Source organism: Limulus polyphemus, unplaced genomic scaffold (genome assembly GCF_000517525.1).
Source record: "Limulus polyphemus unplaced genomic scaffold, Limulus_polyphemus-2.1.2 Scaffold1305, whole genome shotgun sequence".
Lineage (NCBI taxonomy): Eukaryota > Metazoa > Arthropoda > Merostomata > Xiphosura > Limulidae > Limulus > Limulus polyphemus.
In genome coordinates this window covers 138,154-160,482 of record NW_013666915.1, presented here as the reverse complement: position 1 = coordinate 160,482, position 22,329 = coordinate 138,154, and the positions used below count along the sequence as shown (strand labels likewise).

The 22,329-nt window shown below is 32.6% G+C and overlaps 1 protein-coding gene across 1 annotated transcript in view; it reads left to right on the top strand.

Moving 5' to 3' along the window:
* Positions 1-22,329, top strand: part of LOC106463027 — a 94,118-nt gene that overhangs the window by 17,396 nt on the left and 54,393 nt on the right. The window contains exon 2 of the mRNA XM_022390437.1: positions 3,992-4,206. Coding sequence (XP_022246145.1) covers positions 3,992-4,206 — 215 coding nt within the window. The remainder of the gene's footprint in view (positions 1-3,991; positions 4,207-22,329) is intronic.

Sequence of the window (22,329 nt, the reverse complement as noted above, 5' to 3'; positions counted from 1 at the left end):
ATTTGCTGAAAAAATACGTATTGCTTGTCAAAGAGTTAGTCCTATGTACAGAATATCCACGTATTGCTTGTCAAATAGTTAGTCCTATGTAAAGAATATCTACGTATTGCTTGTCAAAGAGTTAGTCCTATGTAAAGAATATCTACGTATTGCTTGTCAAAGAGTTAGTCCTACGTACAGAATATCTACGTATTGTTTGTCAAAGAGCTAGTCCTATGTACAGAATATCTACGTGTTGCTTGTCAAAGAGTTAGTCCTACGTACAGAATATCTACGTATTGTTTGTCAGAGAGTTAGTCCCATTTACTGAATTTATACGTATTGCTTGTCAAAGAGTTAGTCCTATGTACAGAATATCTACGTATTGCTTGTCAAAGAGTTAGTCCCATTTACTGAATATATACGTATTGCTTGTCAAAACGAAAAACTGTGGTATCTGATTAACACATTTTCATGGAAAAAATAATCAAATTATACAAAAGGTGTCAGCCTTATAAGGATGAGATCTCAAAAATGCCAAGTTTTATAAAACGGACAAACCATGTAAAATTCTTTATGTATAAGCTGTAAGTTAAGCTCCCTTTTTTTTTATTAAAACTGGAAAAACCAGTAACGTCGGGAATATAAAAAGTACCAAGTTTTATAATTTTGTTCCTGTGTAGTTTATACAGTTTTACGTTAAAAATTTACAGAGCTTAGCCTTTTACATATCTCGTCTTTTTTTAATGTCATATCTTTACAGATGATTCCTTTATTTTAACCTGACTTTTATCGTAAGTATAAAATGTTTTGATCAGATATGTTAAAACAACATTTTAGCTCATAGTATTTTGAAAGTGTCTTAGCAAATTCCACACATTGTTTCTGGTATATTAACTTAAACTAAACGTCACTTTATTGTAAAGTCATACCTAAATTATTGTATGCTATCCATTGTATCATTTAGTTAACCATTCCTAATCTCATAACAACGTAATGAAAGGTAAATAACTTTTTAAGATGGTAAATATATTTCACCAAAAGTCTCGTCTTAGATCAAGTAATTAGAATGACTCAGAGCTTGTTTGTTGAATTCTTGAATTTTGCGCAGAGCTACGCTGCGCTAGCCCTTCTGTAATTTTGAAATGTTAGACTAGAGGGAAGGCTGCTAGTTAACACCACCCACCTGCAATTCTTGGGCTACTCGTTACTAACCAATAGTAGGATTGACTGTCACATTCTAATGTCGTCCCAGCTAAAATGGGGAGTATGCTGGATGACTCGATTCGAATCCCCGACCTGCAGATTATGAGTCGAATGCCATAAATACCAGGGCATGACTCAAAGAGAAAAGAAGAAACGTCATAAAAAAGCAGGCGTTGTAAAATTAGCCTACGAAAACTGATTAAAAAAATCCTCTCTGGTGTCAGTGTTTTGTTTTTCCCCCTCTCAGCTAGCGTAGCTTGAGTTTGTGTCGGTGTTTTTTCCCCTCCCAACTAGCGTAGCTTGAGTGAAGTGTTGTTCTTGTTAGACAACGACGATCATTTCGTCGATTAAAAACCTATCTCTGGTGTCAGTGTTTTGTTTTTTCCCTCCAAACTAGCGTAGCTTGAGTTGGTGTCGGTGTTTTTTTCCCCTCCCAACTAGTGTAGCTTGAGTAAAATGTTGTTCTTGTTAGACAACGATGATCATTTCCTCGATTGTAATCCCATCTCTGGTGTCGGTGTTTTTTCCCTCCCAACTAGCGTAGCTTGAGTTGGTGTCGGTGTTTTTTCCCCTCCCAACTAGTGTAGCTTGAGTAAAATGTTGTTCCTGTTAGACAACGATGATCATTTCCTCGATTAAAAACCCGTCTCTGGTGTCGGTGTTTTATTTTCCCCTCCCAACTAGCGTAGCTTGAGAGAAGTGTTGTTCTTGTTAGAATCTGTTTTAAAAAGTTAAAGTGATTAGTTGTCTAGCTCAGTGGATAGTCCATCAAAGTAAACAAGCCATCAGATGTCTTTCCGGGAATAGTAATGAAAAAAGTAGCTGAAGTATACATAGAAATTCCTTAAATGAACCTTAAATGTTTCAATTGCATTCGATGGTTTGCTGAACACCAACAGCTCCAATAAGCTATAAACTTATTTATCGTAGTTTTTATTTAGTGATACTTCTTCGTTGCAGCTATGTTACAAGGCTGTTGTTCTAGCCATTAGGAAGACACGTAAAGTAATGGAAAGTTTTAGTTGCTGGGTAACAAAAGAACCAAAGATGGAATCTCTATTACATAAGATACAGGTAATCGCACGCCAAAAAGTAATTACTAGTGAGTGACATGATTTCGACATCTGCTTTTAACGGCCATTTAAACGGAATTACTTCTTACTATGAAAACATCTGGATCGTAAAATGGGTAATAAAACTGTTCATTTGAACTACTTATCATCAGGTCAAACTTTTCTAGGAATTATAATTAGCTCTCTGTGAAGTTGATATCTATATTAGGAAGCAAAATTGTATGCACTCTTCTGTATCCAACTTATGAGTTAAAACTTTGGAGTAATGAAACTTCCTTTCAAATTCAGTAGCGTTCGTCTGAGTTAGAAAAAACGATTGCAACATTCTGTTTTCTAAATAACCGATTCCTTATCACGTAGCTCCCTAGTGGCACAAACAAACCTTATCATGTAACTTCGTTATATATTGTGCCAAATTATGATGTCACAGTGGATGCTTAATTGATACAAGGCGAAGACGAAAGAGGTGGGGTGAGAAGAAAATAGTTCTGTGACCAACCTTTGAACAATGTGTGTAAGTTAAAACAGTTATTGTTGTTTTAATTACAAGCTCAGTTACGCGCTGTGCTGAAATGATAGACTAGAGGGAGGTAGCTAATCAACATCACTCACAGCCAACTCTTGGGCTACTATTTACCATCAAATAGTGGGATTGATGGTAACGTCTGAAAAGGTGAGTACATTAGAGGACGGGTTTCGATTCTGGAACCAGCAGATTGAAGTTGAGCCTCATAATCAGCAGGTCATGCCAGGTTGTATGAAAGAGACAATGGTATAGAAATGATGTATCAAAGGTCGTACTAAATAATACGCATGCAGCGCTTGATTAACACCCGTACCAGTACCTAAATCTATAAATAGTCATAATTAGGTTTCAACCTAACCATTCAGTTATATGAGTTTCACAATAACTAGTTTAATATTTCCAAGTTGTTTATATTAAAAAAGGCTTCCAATAACAACTAGAGCTAATATAAAGATTTTATCTCTAAGGTGGTTAAACTCTTAATGTGCGAAGTATATTATAACCTTTTTGGGATTATTATACGTTGTAACTGTTCACCAGTAGACACTAATCCAAGTATATTATAACCTCTTGGGATTATTATACGTTGTGACTGTTCACTGGTAAACACTAATCCAAGTATATTATAACCTCTTGGGATTATTATACGTTGTGACTGTTCACTGGTAAACACTAATCCAAGTATATTATAACCTCTTGGGATTATTATACGTTGTGACTGTTCACCAGTAGACACTAATCCAAGTATATTATAACCTCTGTGCCACTGGTGGGAAAACCAACAAATTAATACCAACTTTTAGTGCCAAATAACATATTTTTTGTCTTTAAAGAAAAGTAGTAATTTGTACACTTAATCACCGAAACACGCACTACTAATTGATTCCATTGTTAAGGTTTGATATAAAGATAATATTTTCAACTTTGAACAAATGTATTCCAATACCTATGGTCAGTCATATATATGTTTACGAGTGTGCCGGATTGGATTAAGAACTTGGTTGTTAAATTGTTTTATTTACCAATTATTTTTATCATTTGTTTTATCTGGTATTTATAGATAATTGTTGAAAGACATATACATGTTTTTGTAGATTTATTTTTAATGTTTATTAGAATTTAATAGCCATGATATTGTCAGTTTTATTGAGCTGAAATCAAGACTTTGAGGAATATTTACTGACCCTTGTTTCATGGTTTTGTCCAGTCATTTCTCCTGCCACCGCTCTACAGTTGGTGATGTTGGACGTTCCATCACCGACTGTCGTGGGTCAAGAGGTGGAGCTCACCTGTAGTTTTGACTTGAACGGTGACACACTGTACTCGGTAAAGTGGTACAAGGATGACGTTGAATTTTACCGTTACGTTCCTAACGACTGGCCTCCTGGGCAGTTTCTTCCGCTTGGTGGCGTCAGAGTTGACGTAAGTATCATCCACACAGTTTTATCTTTAGGTTGTTGCTTTTTAATTTATTTAAAATTGAAGATTAAAACAGGATTTTAATCATTATAAGAAATTGAAAGTTTTTCCGAAGAAGTGAAAACTGAGGTCGGACGGCAAATAGAGACACGGGTTCGAGTCCTACTCAGTTTCAGTTTTCCTTTATATATAAAAAAATCCGTCCCGTTTAAAATTTTTATAAATAAATCACTTAAAATACGCTCAAGATTCCCGTCCTGAATGTTGAATAACATGAACAAGGAGGTTGCTATATCCGTGAATCTTTAACAAAACATCTTAACATGAACAGAAGGTTGCTATATCCGTGAATCTTTAACAAAACATCTTAACATGAACAGAAGGTTGCTATATCCGTGGATCTTTAACAAAACATCTTAACATGAACAGAAGGTTGCTATATCAGTGAATCTTTAACAAAACATCTTAACATGAACAGAAGGTCGCTATATCCGTGAATCTTTAACAACACATCTTAACATGAACAGAAGGTTGCTATATCCGTGAATCTTTAACAAAACATCTTAACATGAACAGAAGGTCACTATATCCGCGTAGATTACCCGTAGTGTAGTTTGCTCTAAAATATACAGACTTAAAGCCAAAGAAGTATTCTTAAGTTCAGAACTTTCACATAACTTATTTAAGATTGAAAATTACAACATGATTTTTAAAACGGTCTTTGAGTATAGTTTTAAACCTAGTATTATATCTAAAACAATATTATAAGACTGAACCTTGAACGACGGAATCGATTGAAGTTAAGTGAGATGTAGTGTGATGATCAGAATGATAAATAAATTCAGTGTGACTGTTTTCGAGTTTGGAGAATTCACATCTCAACTGATTCCAAAAGACAGTATACTTTTTCGTTATATTTATTGTCAAAGATATTAGATATAACATACGTAATAAAGAAAAGAAAGATTTTCCAATTTAAAGAGGACATTTGAAAAATCACGAATAGATCAGATTATCTCTGTCTACTAGAACGTAAATTTCATGTTGTTTAATTCCAAGCTATGCATTAACAACCCGAGATGTTTCCTGTCACTTCTGAGATAATCTCAGGAAGTTAGTCTTAGTGATATGTTAAAGTTTAAAACTGAAATGTCTAATCAAGTTAGCTTGGCTTCATTAGGTAGATTATACTGAAGATAAATCATCATCATTAGAATTGTTTAGTCTTCAATTGTTCATGTAAAGAATAGTCAGTAGGTTTTTATTACCTTTGACTATTAGTAAGACATACTGTTATGGTTCTATTAGTCAGTAGGTTATTTTATTACCTTTGACTATTGATAAGACATACTGTCAAGGTTCTATTAGTCAGTAGGTTATTTTATTACCTTTGACTATTGATAAGACATACTGTTAATGTTTTATTAGTGAGTAGGTGTTTTTCATTACCTTTGACTATTAGTAAGACACACTGTTAAGTTTCTATTAGTCAATAGGTTATTTTATTACCTTTGACTATTAGTATGACATACTGTCAAGGTTTTATTAGTCAGTGGGTTATTTTATTATCTTTGACTATTGATAAGACATACTGTTAAGGTTCTATTAGTCAGTAGGTTATTTTATTTACTTTTGACTATTAGTAAGACATAATGTTAAGGTTCTATTAGTCAGTAGGTTATTTTATTTACTGTTGACTATTAGTAAGACATACTGTTAAGGTTCTATTAGTCAGTAGGTTATTTTATTTACTTTTGACTATTAGTAAGACATAATGTTAAGGTTCTATTAGTCAGTAGGTTATTTTATTTACTGTTGACTATTAGTAAGACATACTGTTAAGGTTCTATTAGTCAGTAGGTTATTTTATTACCTTTGACTATTGATAAGACATAATGTTAATGTTCTATTAGTCAGTAGGTTATTTTATTACATTTGACTATTGATAAGACATAATGTTAAGGTTCTATTAGTCAGTAGGTTATTTTATTACCTTTGACTATTGATAAGACATACTGTTAAGGTTCTATTAGTCAGTAGGTTATTTTATTTCCTTTGACTATTGATAAGACGTACTGTTAAGGTTCTATTAGTCAGTAGGGTAATTTATTATCTTTTACTATTAGTAAGACACACTGTTAAGGTTCTATTAGTCAGTAGGTTATTTTATTACCTTTGACTATTAGTAAGACATAATGTTAAGGTTCTATTAGTCAGTAGGTTATTTTATTTACTTTTGACTATTGATAAGACATAATGTTAAGGTTCTATTAGTCAGTAGGTTATTTTATTTACTTTTGACTATTGATAAGACACACCGTTAATGTTCTATTAGTCAGTAGGTTATTTTATTTACTTTTGACTATTGATAAGACACACCGTTAAGGTTCTATTAGTCAGTAGGTTATTTTATTTACTTTCGACTATTAGTAAGACATAATGTTAAGGTTCTATTAGTCAGTAGGTTATTTTATTACCTTTGACTATTGATAAGACATAATGTTAAGATTCTATTTAAGCTAGAGTAAATAATAAGATAAAATATTGTAATTATTTTCAAACATTAAATATTAATTCCCATTTTGACCCTGAAGAAGAAAATCCCATCTTTCGAAAGCGGTCGGGTTTTAGAGTTTTTTATTCATTTCTATCAAGACTTCTAGATGTTTTCCAACATCATGAATATTTATACCCGCTAATCATTATTGAAGTATAAATGAACAACAATTGTGACGGATTTATTATTATTATATATTTATTTTAATATCAACGTTTGAGGCAAAATACGTCATTCGTTTTCATTGCATAATTCTAAAAATTCGGTCTATAAATTAAAATAAACAAACAGATATTAGCGTATATTATTTCAAGAAACAAGTGTTTGCTAGAAATTTGTTTCATTTTTAGTTATTTGTAGTATCAATTTGCATTTTGACTTTAAATTAATATACTGTTACATAGCTACCTATTATGAAAATTATGTGTTTTTAATCGTGGTAGTGGTGTTTGTAGAAAATTGGAATAGCCGAATACTGTTGATTTATAAACGTATATGTATTTAGGAAAAAATCACATAGTGTTCTTTCAAACCAAACAATAAAAAGGTGAACACCCAAATTCTGTTTGTGTAAAAGTTGTAAACTATTGATTTTCTACAAATTTACAACTGGTGAATTTCACTTATTGACAAAAGGTTTCAAAAAAGTATAAACATAAAAAAATATCAATTAATCTTCCATACTTCCAAGCTCACACCACTAAATTACGATAGAGCTAAAACACGTATGTAACAATAGAGCTAACATATATATTACAATAGCGCTAAAACATGTATATAACAATAGAGATAAAACATGTGTGTGTAACAATACAGCTAAAATATATATATTACAACACAGCTAAAACATATATGTAACAATACATCTAAAATATATATATTACAACACAGCTAAAACATATATGTAACAATACAGCTAAAATATATAATACAAAACAACTAAAACATGTACGTAACAATACACCTAAAACATGTATGTAACAATACAGCTAAAACACGTATTGCAATGCAACTAAAACTTGTATGTAACAATACAGCTAAAATACGTATTACAATGCAGCTAAAACATCTATGTAATAATACAGCTAAAACATATATTTAACAATATAGCTAAAACATTTATGTAATAATAATAATACATCTAAAACATGTATCTGACAATATAGCTAAGACATGTATTGCAATGCAGCTAAAATATGTATGTAAAGGATTTATTTACTTCCCTCTCCTTATCTATTATTTCTCATATTTCTGTCCTCCTCGTTCTCCGTTACAACTAAGACGGTATTTCCACAATTTTTTGTGCATTTACAGGCGATTATCTTCAAACAATTATATATATATATATATATGGGCTTTATTTAATACTAGCGAAAGTAGCCGGCTTCGCTCGAGTTATTAGGTTGATATATTCTAGATGGCTATATCAGTGTTTGTATTCTGAACCTATTTTAGCATAGAAGAACAGTCTAAAATATTTTAAACATTTTTATTTCCTAGAAACATAAAAACATTAAAAAGATGCGAGCGCGCACGTGGATAACATAAGTAATATAATACCCAGGTTTACTGCCTTCGGATCCACTTTTGTAATGATTGGTTGCTTGGTTGGTTGTTTTGAATTTTTCGCAAAGCTACACGAGGGCTATCTGTGCTAGCCGTCCTTAATTTAGCAGTGTAAGACTAGAGGGAAGGCAGCTAGTCATCACCATCCACCGCCAACTCATGGACTACTCTTTTACCAACGAATAGTGGGATTGACCGTAACATTATAACGCTCCCATGGCAGAAAGGGCGAGTACATTTGGTGTGTCTGGGATTCGAACCCGCGACCCGTAGATTGCGAGTCGAGCGCCCCAACCACCTGGCCACGCCGGGCCTTTTGTAATGAAAGGAACCACTTATTTTCTATGTAGTTTTTCGCTAGCTTGTCTCATCAAAAAGATGCGCACGCATGTAGATAAAATAAGTAATAATACCCAGGTGCACACCCTCAGAGTCCACTCAGTATTTTGTAATATAAGGAACTACTTCTTTTCTATGTGTTTTTTTTTGCTAGCGTGCCTCATTAAAATGTACAGATGCACACACTCAGGTTTCACTTAGTATGAGTGCAAAATTTAAGGTTTCTAGGTTCTTTCCTCTTGGAGCTATGGTCATACATAAACTGACACGCATGTGTGCACGCACACATGTGCGTGTATGTCTATCTGTGATTTCTATTTGTAATATAAGGAACCACTTTTTTCTATGTGGTTTTCGCTAGCTTGCCTAGTTAAAAAGATGCACATGCGCGCACGCACGTGCACACTTTTTTCTATGTGGTTTTTCACATAAAAAGATGCTCACGGGCATGTAAGCACGCACGTAGATAAGAAATAATACCCAGTTGCAAACCCTCAGAGTCCACTTAGTATGGGTGCAAAATGTTAGGTTTCTGGGTTCTTTGCTCTTGAAGTTATGGCGGTCACACACACGTAGACACACAGATCCGCAGACACGATCTTTTATTATAATACATGTATGTTTGATTCTTATTTAATTAAAAATGAGGAAACTAAATTAGTTACTTTACACATTTAACTCTTGGTTCTACTTTATATCTGTCGGTTAAATGTAGCAGTACTGTATCTCCTTGTATTATAGCCAAACCAACTATACAATTGAAACTGTTGTAACAAACTTCTGTAATAGTACGTATGCAGAGTAATGACGTCTTTACTACGGTATTCCGATATAGTCAGTGTCAATCTTGTCACTGGCTACCATTCGTGGATTGTGTAACACGTGGACTGCTATATAAATATATAAAAAGAATAAGCCAATTCGTGTTAACGCAACAAAATGAAATATCTGATTATGTGTGTGTAGAAGCACGTGTTTCTATCAAAGTATCTGCTACAACACCTGCTTTATAAAGTTCCTATGTATAATATTCAGTCATGATGAACTATTTTGCTAACATCAAGTGGTAAGTTTGGTAAATTAATATATTTAGTGTTAGTATAATATCATCATTCCATGTGTAAAGTATTGATACACTGTAAACAACAGCTAGAAATCAGAGCCCTTTAGAGGAAAAATATTGATTTTGTTGTTGTTAAGCACAAGCTTCACAATGGGCTATCTGTTCTCTGCCCACGACAGGTATCGAAACTCGAGTTTTAGCGTTGTAAGCCTACATACTTACCGCTAAGCCACTGGGGAGCAGAGAAGAAAGAAAATTCGGTAACCCAGATTTTCAGGTTAAACATACTCAATTCACAAAGTAAATACATTACCAACTTTTACCCTAAAATAGTCCTACCTCATTTTTCTAGCCAACTTTTCTTATTTCTGTTCTAGACTATCATAATTTGGATCTTTTTTTCTCGATTTTGAATGTGTTACTTTGTACTAAAACATTTGAAGTTTAATTTTATTGCAAAAGTAAAATTTAATTGATGATAAATTTAATAGTTAATTTTGTTGATAGTTAGTTATGATTTATAAAATAAATATAATCGTAGTGTTTTGAATTACTATTTTTTGAGGGCGATGTGCCATGCTTTTGGGGCCATTATTTGTATTTTATTTTTGATAACATGTCCACTAATTTTATAAAAAGTCATTTTATTTCTAAAACAGTAGTTTTTCTTGGGTCGTTTCACATTAACCACCTATAATATCTACTTTAGAGTTTTCACACCCGTCTGTAGCTGTTGCCAATCTAGTTTGTTTCTTGTGACGTCACTATTCGTTAGAGCCCTGTCACTGACATGTTTATCCAATGATAACTGGCTTAATTAGCAGCTATGATGAAGCAGTTAATTATGGCCAGTTTCATCTTATCATTCGTACAGTTAAATCTTATTTTCAACTTTCAGTAATGTCAGTCATTATCTAACTGGTTCCGAGTGGCTATACACACAAGTGAATATAAATATAAATTGAGTAGGTGTTTTTTCCATTTGAATAAACGTTTCGTTTGTAGTCAGTTAAAATCAGGTGTTCTTGTTTTTCCATTTCTTTCAACCCTTTTTACAAAGATAATCAACCCCCCTGTCTGTTCCACGACCTTTTGGCCATTCTTATGTTTGGGATGAAACAAGGGTTAAGAATATGTGTTTCCGTAAGCTTGTGATGAAACCAGAGTTAAGAATACCTGTGTTACTGTATACTTGAGATGAAACCATAGTTAATAATACACTTGTCACTGTAAACTTCCGATGAAACCGAGTTAAGAGTACGTCTGTTACTGTAAACTTCCGATGAAACCGAGTTAAGATTACGTCTGTTACTGTAAGTTTCGATGAAATCAGAGTTAAGAATACCCGTCTCACTGTAAGCTTTGGATGAAACCAGAGTTAATAGTACCTGTGTCACTGTAAGCTTGGATGAAACCAGAGTTAAGAATACCTGTGTCACTGTAAGCTTGGGATGAAACCAGAATTAAGAATACCTGTGTTACTATAAGCTTGGGATGAAACCAGAGTTAACAATACCTGTGTCACTTTATTTGTTCTATGTCAGAAATAAGAGTAAAGACAGAGTAATCTGTACGTACACAATGCATAGTTCTTTGCCTAAATAAGTATCTTACACAGTTGTACACAGTTCTAGTATGTGAATGATTTATCTTTCAATGTAACAAGATCTATTGTAATACCCTTACCGTTGTAACAAAACTATTTTGATACCCTTACGGTTGTAACAAGATCTATTGTAATACCCTTACCGTTGTAACAAAACTATTCTAATACCCTTACGTTTGTAACAAGGTATATTGTATTGCAATTACTGTTGTAACAAGGTATATTGTAGTGCAATTACGGTTGTAACAAAATATATTCTAATATCCTTACGGTTGTAAAAAGATCTATTGTAATACACTTACGGTTGTAACAACATTTATTGTAATACCCTTACGGTTGTAACAAGGTATATTGTAGTGCAATTGCGTTATAACAAGATCTATTGTAATACTCTTACAGTTGTAACAATATTTATTGTAATACCCTTACGGTTGTAACAAGATCAGTTGCAATGCCCTTACGGTTGTAACAAATGTAACAATATTTATTGTAATACTCTTACTGTTGCAGCGAGATCTATTCTAATACCCTTACGGTTGTAACAAGATTTATTATAATACCCTTACAGTTGTAACAAAATATATTGTAATACACTTACGGTTGTAACAAGATCTATTGTAATATTCTTACAGTTGTAACATAATTTATTGTAATACCCTTACGTTTTTAACATTTGTTTTATATTTGTGACAAAAACCAAACAAATCGTGCATAAAATGTTTAATATAAAACTTTCAAAACGCATCTCACCAAGTCAAACTTGGGCCATTAGTTAGAATGATACAAACCTATGTACCGAACTATGGGTTGGTACTCATAAACTAAAATTATGTGATTGACACTCCAATCAATGAACGATTGTGGGTGTGTTATAAGAGTGACAATCAAATCCCATTTTTCGATCAGAGCAGCCTATGCGCTGAGTGCTGTTGAGTATCTACTTTCCCTTTATTTTAAATTAGGAACACTTTGTTCATACAGTCCATGTGTAGCTGTTGGCGACGACCATATACATATATTCGCGAATCAGAAGAGGCTAGTTATATCTTAGGTATGGCAGGTTAGTTTGGGATAATAAACTTTTGTTTAGTTCACATAACACTAGAGAAACGTACCCATCTGACACATGGGAGGAATAGGCCTATATATCACAGTAGTTTGAAACCAGTATTGCATCCGAACCTCACATAATTTTTTTATTCTACCTTACCGTATGTTTGTAGGAAAATTTTCGCTCAAAATATACCTCATTAAAATCTGTAGTTATTACGCTTATGTCAAATTAACAGGTTACACAGGTTAGTTAGATAGATTATTTAATACATAGATGAATAGAAAACTTGTTTTTTCGTCTATCGTAGTAATATGTCTCTCATTCCTTAACAACACTTTCATACGTTATAGATTCTTTAGAACATGTTTGGGTTTTTCACCTTAAGTAGTGTAAGTATTGGTTGCCGTCATTATGATTTCATGATTTCTATCTGGAAGGAAATTCAAATATCATCCGATAAATTGTAGAGAACGTTTTTAAAGTCGAACATATCAAAGTAAAAGATCAGAGCCAGGCGACCCTGGTTTCTTTAAAAAGCTATAATTAGAATGTTTACCATATCATTCACGTTTACCTCCCAGTTTACAGAAAAATTGAATTTTCATAGAGCATTTCCCAGGTTTGTGTTTTACGTTTCGAGCCATCAAGCCGGTTGGCTGGGTGACAGAACCATCTGTATGCCCGGAACTTCCAAAGAACGTACACCTTAATTACACGCACTTTTTGATGAGTTTATTTCTTGAGTTATTGTACTTTCTTCGCCAGTGGGGAAGCAAAGTTAAATCGAACAGAAAACGTCAGACTATTTTCATAACATATACATATATATAGTTCTAGCTTCTCAGCTTTGTCTTGTTCAAGTATTGCGACGAGTAAATATATATATATTAAATATGGCTTCAACTGTAAAATTGAGGAAAGTTATATGCATATGAATAATTCTTTTTTTAATTATATATATTACTGAAAGAGTGAAAATGTACAGAGTTATATAAAATAATACTTTAAACTTACATGAGTAAAGCGTTAGTGTGAATATTAAAACGTACCACAACAAACACGGTGCAACGTTTTATGTAAATATATAATGTTTTATTTAACAGCAATTTCTCTTATCCCTATTTCGCCCCCAGTGGCACAGCGGCATGTCTGAGGGCTTACAACGCTAGAATTCGGGTTTAGACCCGTGGTGGGCAGAGCACAGATAGCCCTTGTATAGGTTTGTGCATAATTAAAAACAAACAAACTAAACGCACGAAACTTTTCATAAAATATAATAAAAATCATAATATAAACTATAATTATAATATAAAAGTTATCATAATATAAACAATTATTATAAAATAAACAACTATCATAACACAAACAATTATTATAAAATAAACAACTATTATAATATAAACGATTATTATAATATAAACGACTATCATAATATAAACAATTATTATAATATAAACAACTATTATAATATAAACGATTATTATAATATAAACGACTATCATAATATAAACAATTATTATAATATAAACAACTATCATAACATAAACAATTATTATAAAATAAACAACTATTATAGTATAAACGATTATTATAATATAAACAACTATTATAATATAAACGATTATTATAATATAAACGACTATCATAACATAAACAATTATTATAAAATAAACAACTATTATAATATAAACGATTATTATAATATAAACGACTATCATAATATAAACAATTATTATAATATAAACGACTGTCATAATATAAACAGTTATTATAATTTAAACAACTATCATAACATAAACAATTATTATAATATAAACAATTTTCGTGTATATAGTTTCAACCTGATGAAAAAGATAATTATATTGAAAACCTAAATATTCTTACGCATTTCGGTTCTTCTTAAGCCTAAAGTTACACACCGTTCTATCAGTGTCATAGTCATTGCGAGCATCGAAACCCAGTTTTAGCAATATAAGCCCTGAGATTTACCACAAGGAGACCACATCCGTCATACAATAAATTACAGACGTTTATAGATTATGTAATCCATTAATTGTTATATTTAAAATTATCATTTTGAAATAACGTATGAAATATGAGACGAATAAGTTGCTATATTATTCAAAAGCTACTATTAACGGATATCAGTGTCTGCTTTTCTACTTATTAACTCTGTAATATCCAAGAGCTACCAGTACGGATATCAGTGTCCGTTTTCTACTTATTAACTCTATAATATCCAAAAGCTACTAGTACGGATATCAGTGTGCGTTTTTCTACTTATCAACTCTGTAATATCCAAACGCTACTAGTAGTGATATTAGTGTCCGCTTTTCTACTTAATAACTCTATAATATCCAAAAGCTAATAGTACGGATATCAATGTCCGCTTTTCTACTTATTAACTCTAATATATCCAAAAGCTAATAGTACGGATATCAGTGTCCACTTTTCTACTTATTAACCCTATAATATCCAAAAGCTACTAGTACGGATATCAGTGTCCGTTTTTTAATAATATTTATTCTATAATATTCAAAAGCTACTACACGGGTATCAATGTCGGCTTTTCTACTTATTAACTCTATAATATTTAAAAACCACTAGTACAAAAATTATTATCCGCTTCTCTAACTATTAGCTCTCTCAACTGATATTACTTTTATAATGTCCGATAACTATACAGTGTAGCAAGGCACAAGGAATATAACTGTTTCTATCTCTAGTCTGTACAAAGCTTTTTGTATTCGTTATAATGGCATAGTATCTCCTGAAAAGTAGCTTGCTAATAGGGGGGAAACCTCTTTTTTCCTCTATTTTTTAATGCTTTTACAGCGTAAGATACGTTTGACTCAATTCCCTTTAGGTGGGAAAGCACTTGTAATAATGTGGACAATTCAGTCATAAGAGCACTTTACTTTTAATAATGTTGATAATTCAGTCATCACAGCACTTGTAATAGTGTGGACAATTCAGTCATCACAGAACTTTACTTTTAATAATGTGGATAATTCAATCATCAAAGCAATTGTAATAATGTGGACAATTCAGTCATCACAGCACTTGTAATAGTGTGGACAATTCAGTCATCACAGAACTTTACTTTTAATAATGTGGATAATTCAATCATCAAAGCAATTGTAATACTGTGGACAAGTCAGTCATTAGAGCACTTCACTTTTAATAATGTTGATAATTCAGTCATCACAGCACTTGTAATAGCGTGAACAATTCAATCATCACAGAACTTCACTTTTAATAATGTGGATAATTCAGTCATCAAAGCACTTGTAATACTGTGGACAAGTCAGTCATCAGAGCAGTTGTAATAATGTGGACAATTCAGTCAGGAGAGTTCTTCTAATAATGTGGATAATTCAGTCATCAGATAATTTTTTAAAATGTGGATAATTAGGTCATCAGAGCACCTGTAATAATGTGGATAATTCAGTCATCAGAGAATGTTTAATAATGTGGATAATTCAATCAGAAGAGCACTTGTCATAATGTGGACAATTCAGTCAGGAGAGTTCTTGTAATAATGTGGACAATTCAGTCGGGAGAGTTCTTATAATAATGTGGATAATTCAGTCATCAGAGCACTTGTCCTAATGTGGACAATTCAGTCAGGAGAGTTTTTGTAATAATGTGGAGAAGTCAGTCAGGAGAGTTATTGTAATAATGTGGATAATTTAGTCATCAGAGCACTTGTAATACTGTGGATAATTCAATCAGAAGAGCACTTGTCATAATGTGGATAATTCAGTCAGGAAAGTTCTTGTAATAATGTGAATAATTCAGTCATCAGAGCACTTGTAATCATGTGGCCAATTAAGTCAGGAGAGTTCTTGTAACAATGTGGATAATTCATTCATCAGAGCACTTGTAATAATTTGGATAATTCATTCAAGAGAGTTCTTGTAATAATGTGGATAATTCGGTCACCATAGCACTTGTAATAAGTAGATAATTCAGTCACCAAAGCACTTGTAATAAAGTGGATAATTCAGTCAGGAAAGTTCTTGTAATAATGTGAATAATTCAGTCATCAGAGCACTTGTAATCATGTGGCCAATTAAGTCAGGAGAGTTCTTGTAACAATGTGGATAATTCATTCATCAGAGTACTTGTAATAATGTGGATAATTCAGTCATCAGAGCACTTGTAATAATGTGGATAATTTAATCAGAAGAACACTTGTCATAATGTGGATAATTCATTCAGGAGAGTTCTTGTAATAAGTAGATAATTCAGTCACCATAGCACTTGTAATAAAGTGGATAATTCATTCAGGAGAGTTCTTGTAATAATGTGGATAATTTGGTCACCATAGCACTTGTAATAAGTAGATAATTCAGTCACCAAAGCACTTGTAATAAAGTGGATAATTCAGTTAGGAGAGTTCTTGTAATATTGTGGACAAGTCAGTCATCAGAGCACTTGTAATAAGTAGATAATTCAGTCACCATAGCACTTATAATAAAGTGGATAATTCAATCAGAAGAGCACTTGTAATAAAGTGGATAATTCAATCAGAAGAGCATTTGTAATAATGTGGATAATTCAGTTAGGAGAGTTCTTGTAATAATGTGGACAAGTCAGTCATCAGAGCACTTGTAATAATGTGGATAATTCAGTCATCACAAATGTAAGGAAAAGAAAAGAATCATTAAGATTGATAGAACACTTTTTGATTTTTGAATATTTGGCAAATATAATTTTGATGACTAGTCGAACGTTCGAAATATTAAATTTTAATGTCATCAAAACAGTTCTTACAAATGACATTTATTATCATTATTGAATTGATAAAGAAGCGCAATTTTGTTATGTAAATTTGGGATTGAAAGTCTGAATCGACTCTTCGGATCTTAAAATGAAACTTTATGCCTGCCATCTAAAGTGACTTATTTGAAACTTGTTTAAAATTAGCTTATTAAAAGTAACCACATGGAGAAATTGATACTGTTAACAAGGGTTAACATTGAAAGAAATTATATAAGTCTGTAATGAACTGTTATTTGATTTGGTTTTAGTTGACGTGATCTAAGTAAGGTCTCACTGATTTAATTTTAACAAGCTAAGCCTTGTTTCAGTATGTTTAGAACACAGATGTTATATGATTTCTGTAAATACTAGAGATATAGCTGTAGACTAACTAATATTAGCTTCGGATCAGAACAAGCTTTGTACTAAGAGGGAAACCTAGAGTTACTGTCGACGGAGATTATGATAACAACTTAGCAGCTAATGTTGTTCATACTTGTGATTGTAGGGGTAAGTAGACAGGAGCTTGGCTATCTAGACTGATTAAATTCCAAACTTGTGACATTTCATTACATTTTTCTCAACATTATTTATCTGTTGTTTGACCAAGTGAAATTCGAGTTAGACTAACAGAATTTCTACATTACACTTACAGGGAGACAATGAACTTTGCACATTTTTAGTCACCTTCAAGCTTTATTGTTCAATTTTTAATGTTCCCAAATGGTGTAGCAGTAAGTCTATGGACTTACAACGCTAAAGTACGGGGATCGATTCCCCGCGGTGAAAACAGCATGTAGCCCAATGCGGCTTATTCTAAAACAAACAGTCAAAAACTGATATGCATGGTCGATACTATCATACCGAGAAATACCCGTGCAAATAATTTCTTTATGCAGCTTGAAATTTTTTTAAATATATTAATAGGAAATCAATGTAACTATTGATTACGTAGGGGATCGTGTTATAAATCATGAAGAAAATTCACCTTTAGGAACAAGCTTCATTTAGTGACATTTCGAACTACGAATTTTGAAGATATATAGTTTTAGATAGCCACTGTTGATCGCACAATCTAGTATGCTCAAGTTTCACTACGATTTTGATGTAAGTTCATGATGTCAGAAAAACATGTAGGCTTCACAAGTCTTAATATAAAATGATAGAAAACTGTAACCAGAGCGTTTTCAGAAGGCGAATCTTTCTTCTTCAGGGATAAACAGTTTGTTACTGAAGAAGAAATGTCCACCTTCCGAAAGCACTCTGGTTATAGGGTATTTGTTATATTTTGAAGAAAATAATATAACAGAGGCATCTGTTGAGAAAAATTAGAACGTTTCGTCTGCAATTATTACCTACTTTTACTGTTTCATTCATTTCTTTAAAAAAGAATCATAAAATGTTCAGTGAAATATTTTGAGCGTTCAGTGGCAGAATATTAATATCGTAATAAACTTAAGTCGAAGGAAATAGCTTATTTATTGAGATGTAAACAACAACATTTTGGGAAAATAATTATACGATCAATTAAGAAAAACATCGGCTATTCTTATTTAAATTACATATTTTAAACGTGAAGTGGAAATTACGAATAAAATTAAAATAATGTTTAGTGGGAAGTTGGTATTTGTTTAGGTGTAAAACTTGGTTTAGATTCGTTTTGGTGGTATGTCACCTCCTACTAACTAAACCTTTCTTATGTTCTTGAAGTCACTTCATGGAGATTTCACCAATTTAGTCTTAAAGTCGTTGAATAAATGGAATAAAATGCTAACCAGAAGCGGAATAAATATATGACTTGACTCCTACACTAGAGAATGTAAACTTATAAATATAAAATATATGCATTTTTCGTAGATCAATCATATATGTTTTGTTGCCCTCTTGAATTCATTTGTAAAGCGTTTCTTTCTTCGGTACAGACGAAATTCTTCTGATATGGAATTATTATTTCCAGCCATTGACATACAACTAATGAAATGATACAATATATTAAATTGTAGGTACATAACATAGCTCCCCGTGGTTCTACTGATAACTTGGATCTTTAATAAGATAAGCCCCTTCTCACATATCATTTTCTTCGGTATAAAATGACATTCAATAAGAAAGCTAAACACACCCCATATGGTCTCGAAGTATTAAACCTGTCAGCTGTATTGGAGACATTATCCATAATACATTAGTTTTGTGATTAGATGAAAACCTACATTTCGCAACTTACTGAGACTAGATTGTATTGGAAATAACGATAGCTATCTTCAAGAAGAAAGATATTATTCATGTAAGCAGCTCGAGTCTGGAAAGATGTGACAAATGTTCTACGCCACCATAAAAGGTTAAATCTCAGGCTTATCTGCTCATATATATATTAACGTGTATGCAGCGTAGGATAAGAAATAAGTTATTTTTTGTCATTTGTAATAAAATAAAGATTGGCTTTCTCTCGCTAGCTTTTTCAGTCGAACATGCCTCTCTACGAGGATGATTCAGTTAAGGTACGAGCAATTTCTTAAAACTATAGCTGTTTCGTATTAGTGAATTCAAACACACACATACATTTTTCAACACCTATACTAAAAATGCCTCATTAAGTAAATTAACACAATATTTCAAGTAATGCCTTACTTAAAATGTTATCGTCAAATTCAATTATTGCATAGGCAAACATCAAAATTCCCATGTAAGTGAATTTTGAATTACATGAAAATCTATGCTTATAATAAAGTGTTATTTTTCACACAATACCAGAAGAAAAAAAAGGATAGCAATAGAAATAATGATTCCTGCAGTCGGCTATTATATGACAATAATGAAAGTGTATGGAGGACAAGAGTGGACGGTTTAAGTATCTGGAACAGTAGAGTGGACTGTTTAAGTGTCTAGAGTAGTAGAGTGGAAGGTTTAAGAGTCTACGACAGTAGAGTGGACGGTTTAAGTGTCTAGAGTACTTGAGTGGACGGTTTAAGTGTCTAGAGTACTTGGGTGGACTGTTTAAGTGTCTAAAACAGTAGAGTGGATTGTTTAAGCTTCTAGAAAAGTAAAGTGGACGGTTTAAGCGTCTAGAACAGTATAGTGGACAGTTTAAGTGTCTAGAGCAGTAGGGTGGACGGTTTAAGTGTCTAGAGTAGTATAATGGACGGTTTAAGTGTCTAGAACAGTAGAGTGGACTGTTTATGTGTCTAAAACAGTAGAGTGGACAGTTTAAGTGTCTAGAGTACTTGAGTGGACGGTTTAAGTGTCTAGAGTACTTGGGTGGACTGTTTAAGTGTCTAGAACAGTAGAGTGGATTGTTTAAGCTTCTAGAAAAGTAAAGTGGACGGTTTAAGCGTCTAGAACAATAGAATGGACAGTTTAAGTGTCTAGAGCAGTAAGGTGGGCGGTTTAAGTGTCTAGAGCAGTAAGGTGGGCGGTTTAAGTGTCTAGAACAGTAGAGTGGACTGTTTAAGCTTCTAGAACAGTATAGTGGACAGTTTAAGTGTCTAGAGCAGTAGGGTGGACGGTTTAAGTGTCTAGAGTAGTATAATGGACGGTTTAAGTGTCTAGAACAGTATAGTGGACTGTTTATGTGTCTAGAACAGTAGAGTGGGCAGTTTAAGTGTCTATAGCTGTAGGGTGGACGGTTTAAGTGTCTAGAACAGTAAAGTGGACTGTTTAAGTGTCTAGAACAGTATAGTGGACTGTTTATGTGTCTAGAACCGTAGAGTGGAGAGTTTAAGTTTCTATAGCAGTAGAGTGGACGATTTAAGTGCCTAAAGTTGTAGAGTAGATTCTTTAATGGTCTAGAACAGTAGAGTGGATTGTTTTTAATATTTTTAGTATGACGTTTATGCTAGTTCATCCTAGAACAATCATTTTCTGTTTTATTAAATCACAACAAGAACATTTCGATAAGCCGTTTAATTATAATCACTGTATTTCTTAATTTTCTGATCCATTACCAGCTACAACAGTATTACAAGCTTCAGAAAAACCCAAGTAACATCTCTTGTTAACTCTGTCAAGTAAAATGGGGCGTTTTTATTTTCTTTCCTATGCACCTGAGTTACGTAAATCTCTAGGCTTACAACAACCAAATTCTGATTTCGATATTCATGGTGGGCAGAGCATAAATAACCTGTATGCTTACAACAACCAAAATCTGATTTGCATCACGGATCTTTCTGTCCTGATTTCTTGTTGTTATTATTTTGCAATTTTAAGGGCGAAGTACGTTGGGGTTAACCTTACCTTCCATACTGAAATTTATGTAAGATATATTTTTTACTTTTTTTTCTTATTTTCTGTCGTTTTCTGCCCAAGTTCCCGATTTTTTACTCTTTATGTTTCGGAATTATTAAGATATATTTGACTGCTGAGCTCACAATCTGAGCCTTCTGTTTATGGTACTAAATGTTTTTAATTTCTTCCTGATTTCGTGCTATTTACAACCAAAAGTTACAAGTTCTTAGCACTGCCATTTCAGGTATAAAGAAGAGTAGATAAAAAAGACCAGTGCGACAACAACCCCTACATCCGATATTTCTTCGCGAAACATTGTTAATATTTTATTTCCACCATTCATATTTCCTTTGCTGTTATTTTGGAATTATAAAACATGGAATTTAGAAGCTAATTTCCAACATAGTTTTGTGAATGTTTACTGCCTCATACCTATAATTCTACTCACAATTTTGTGTGTGTTGTCTACAATTTTGTGTTTGGATTTCGGATTTATAAACATATTTCTTTATTTTGAAATATCTACATCACATTGTTTTACTTTACTTTTGCAGCATTAGATTTCATGCTTCAGTTGTATTGTATGAATATGATGACACTGGAACAAGAGAAACGTGACATTCTTCTAATAAAGGATTTAAAACAACGATACTCGTCTTTAAGTATCCGGTACTAAATAGTTTATACAAATTAGTCCATACACTTGTAATATTCGGTATAGAGCTAGTTTATACAAAGTAGTCCATATAATTGTAATATCCGGTATAGGGCTAGTTTATACACATTTAGTCCATATACTTGTAATATCCGGTATAGAGCTAGTTTATACAAAGTAGTCCATATAATTGTAATATCCGGTATAGAGCAAGTTTATACACATTTAGTCCATATACTTGTAATATCCGGTATAGGGCTAGTTTATACAAATTTAGTCCATACACTTGTAATATTCG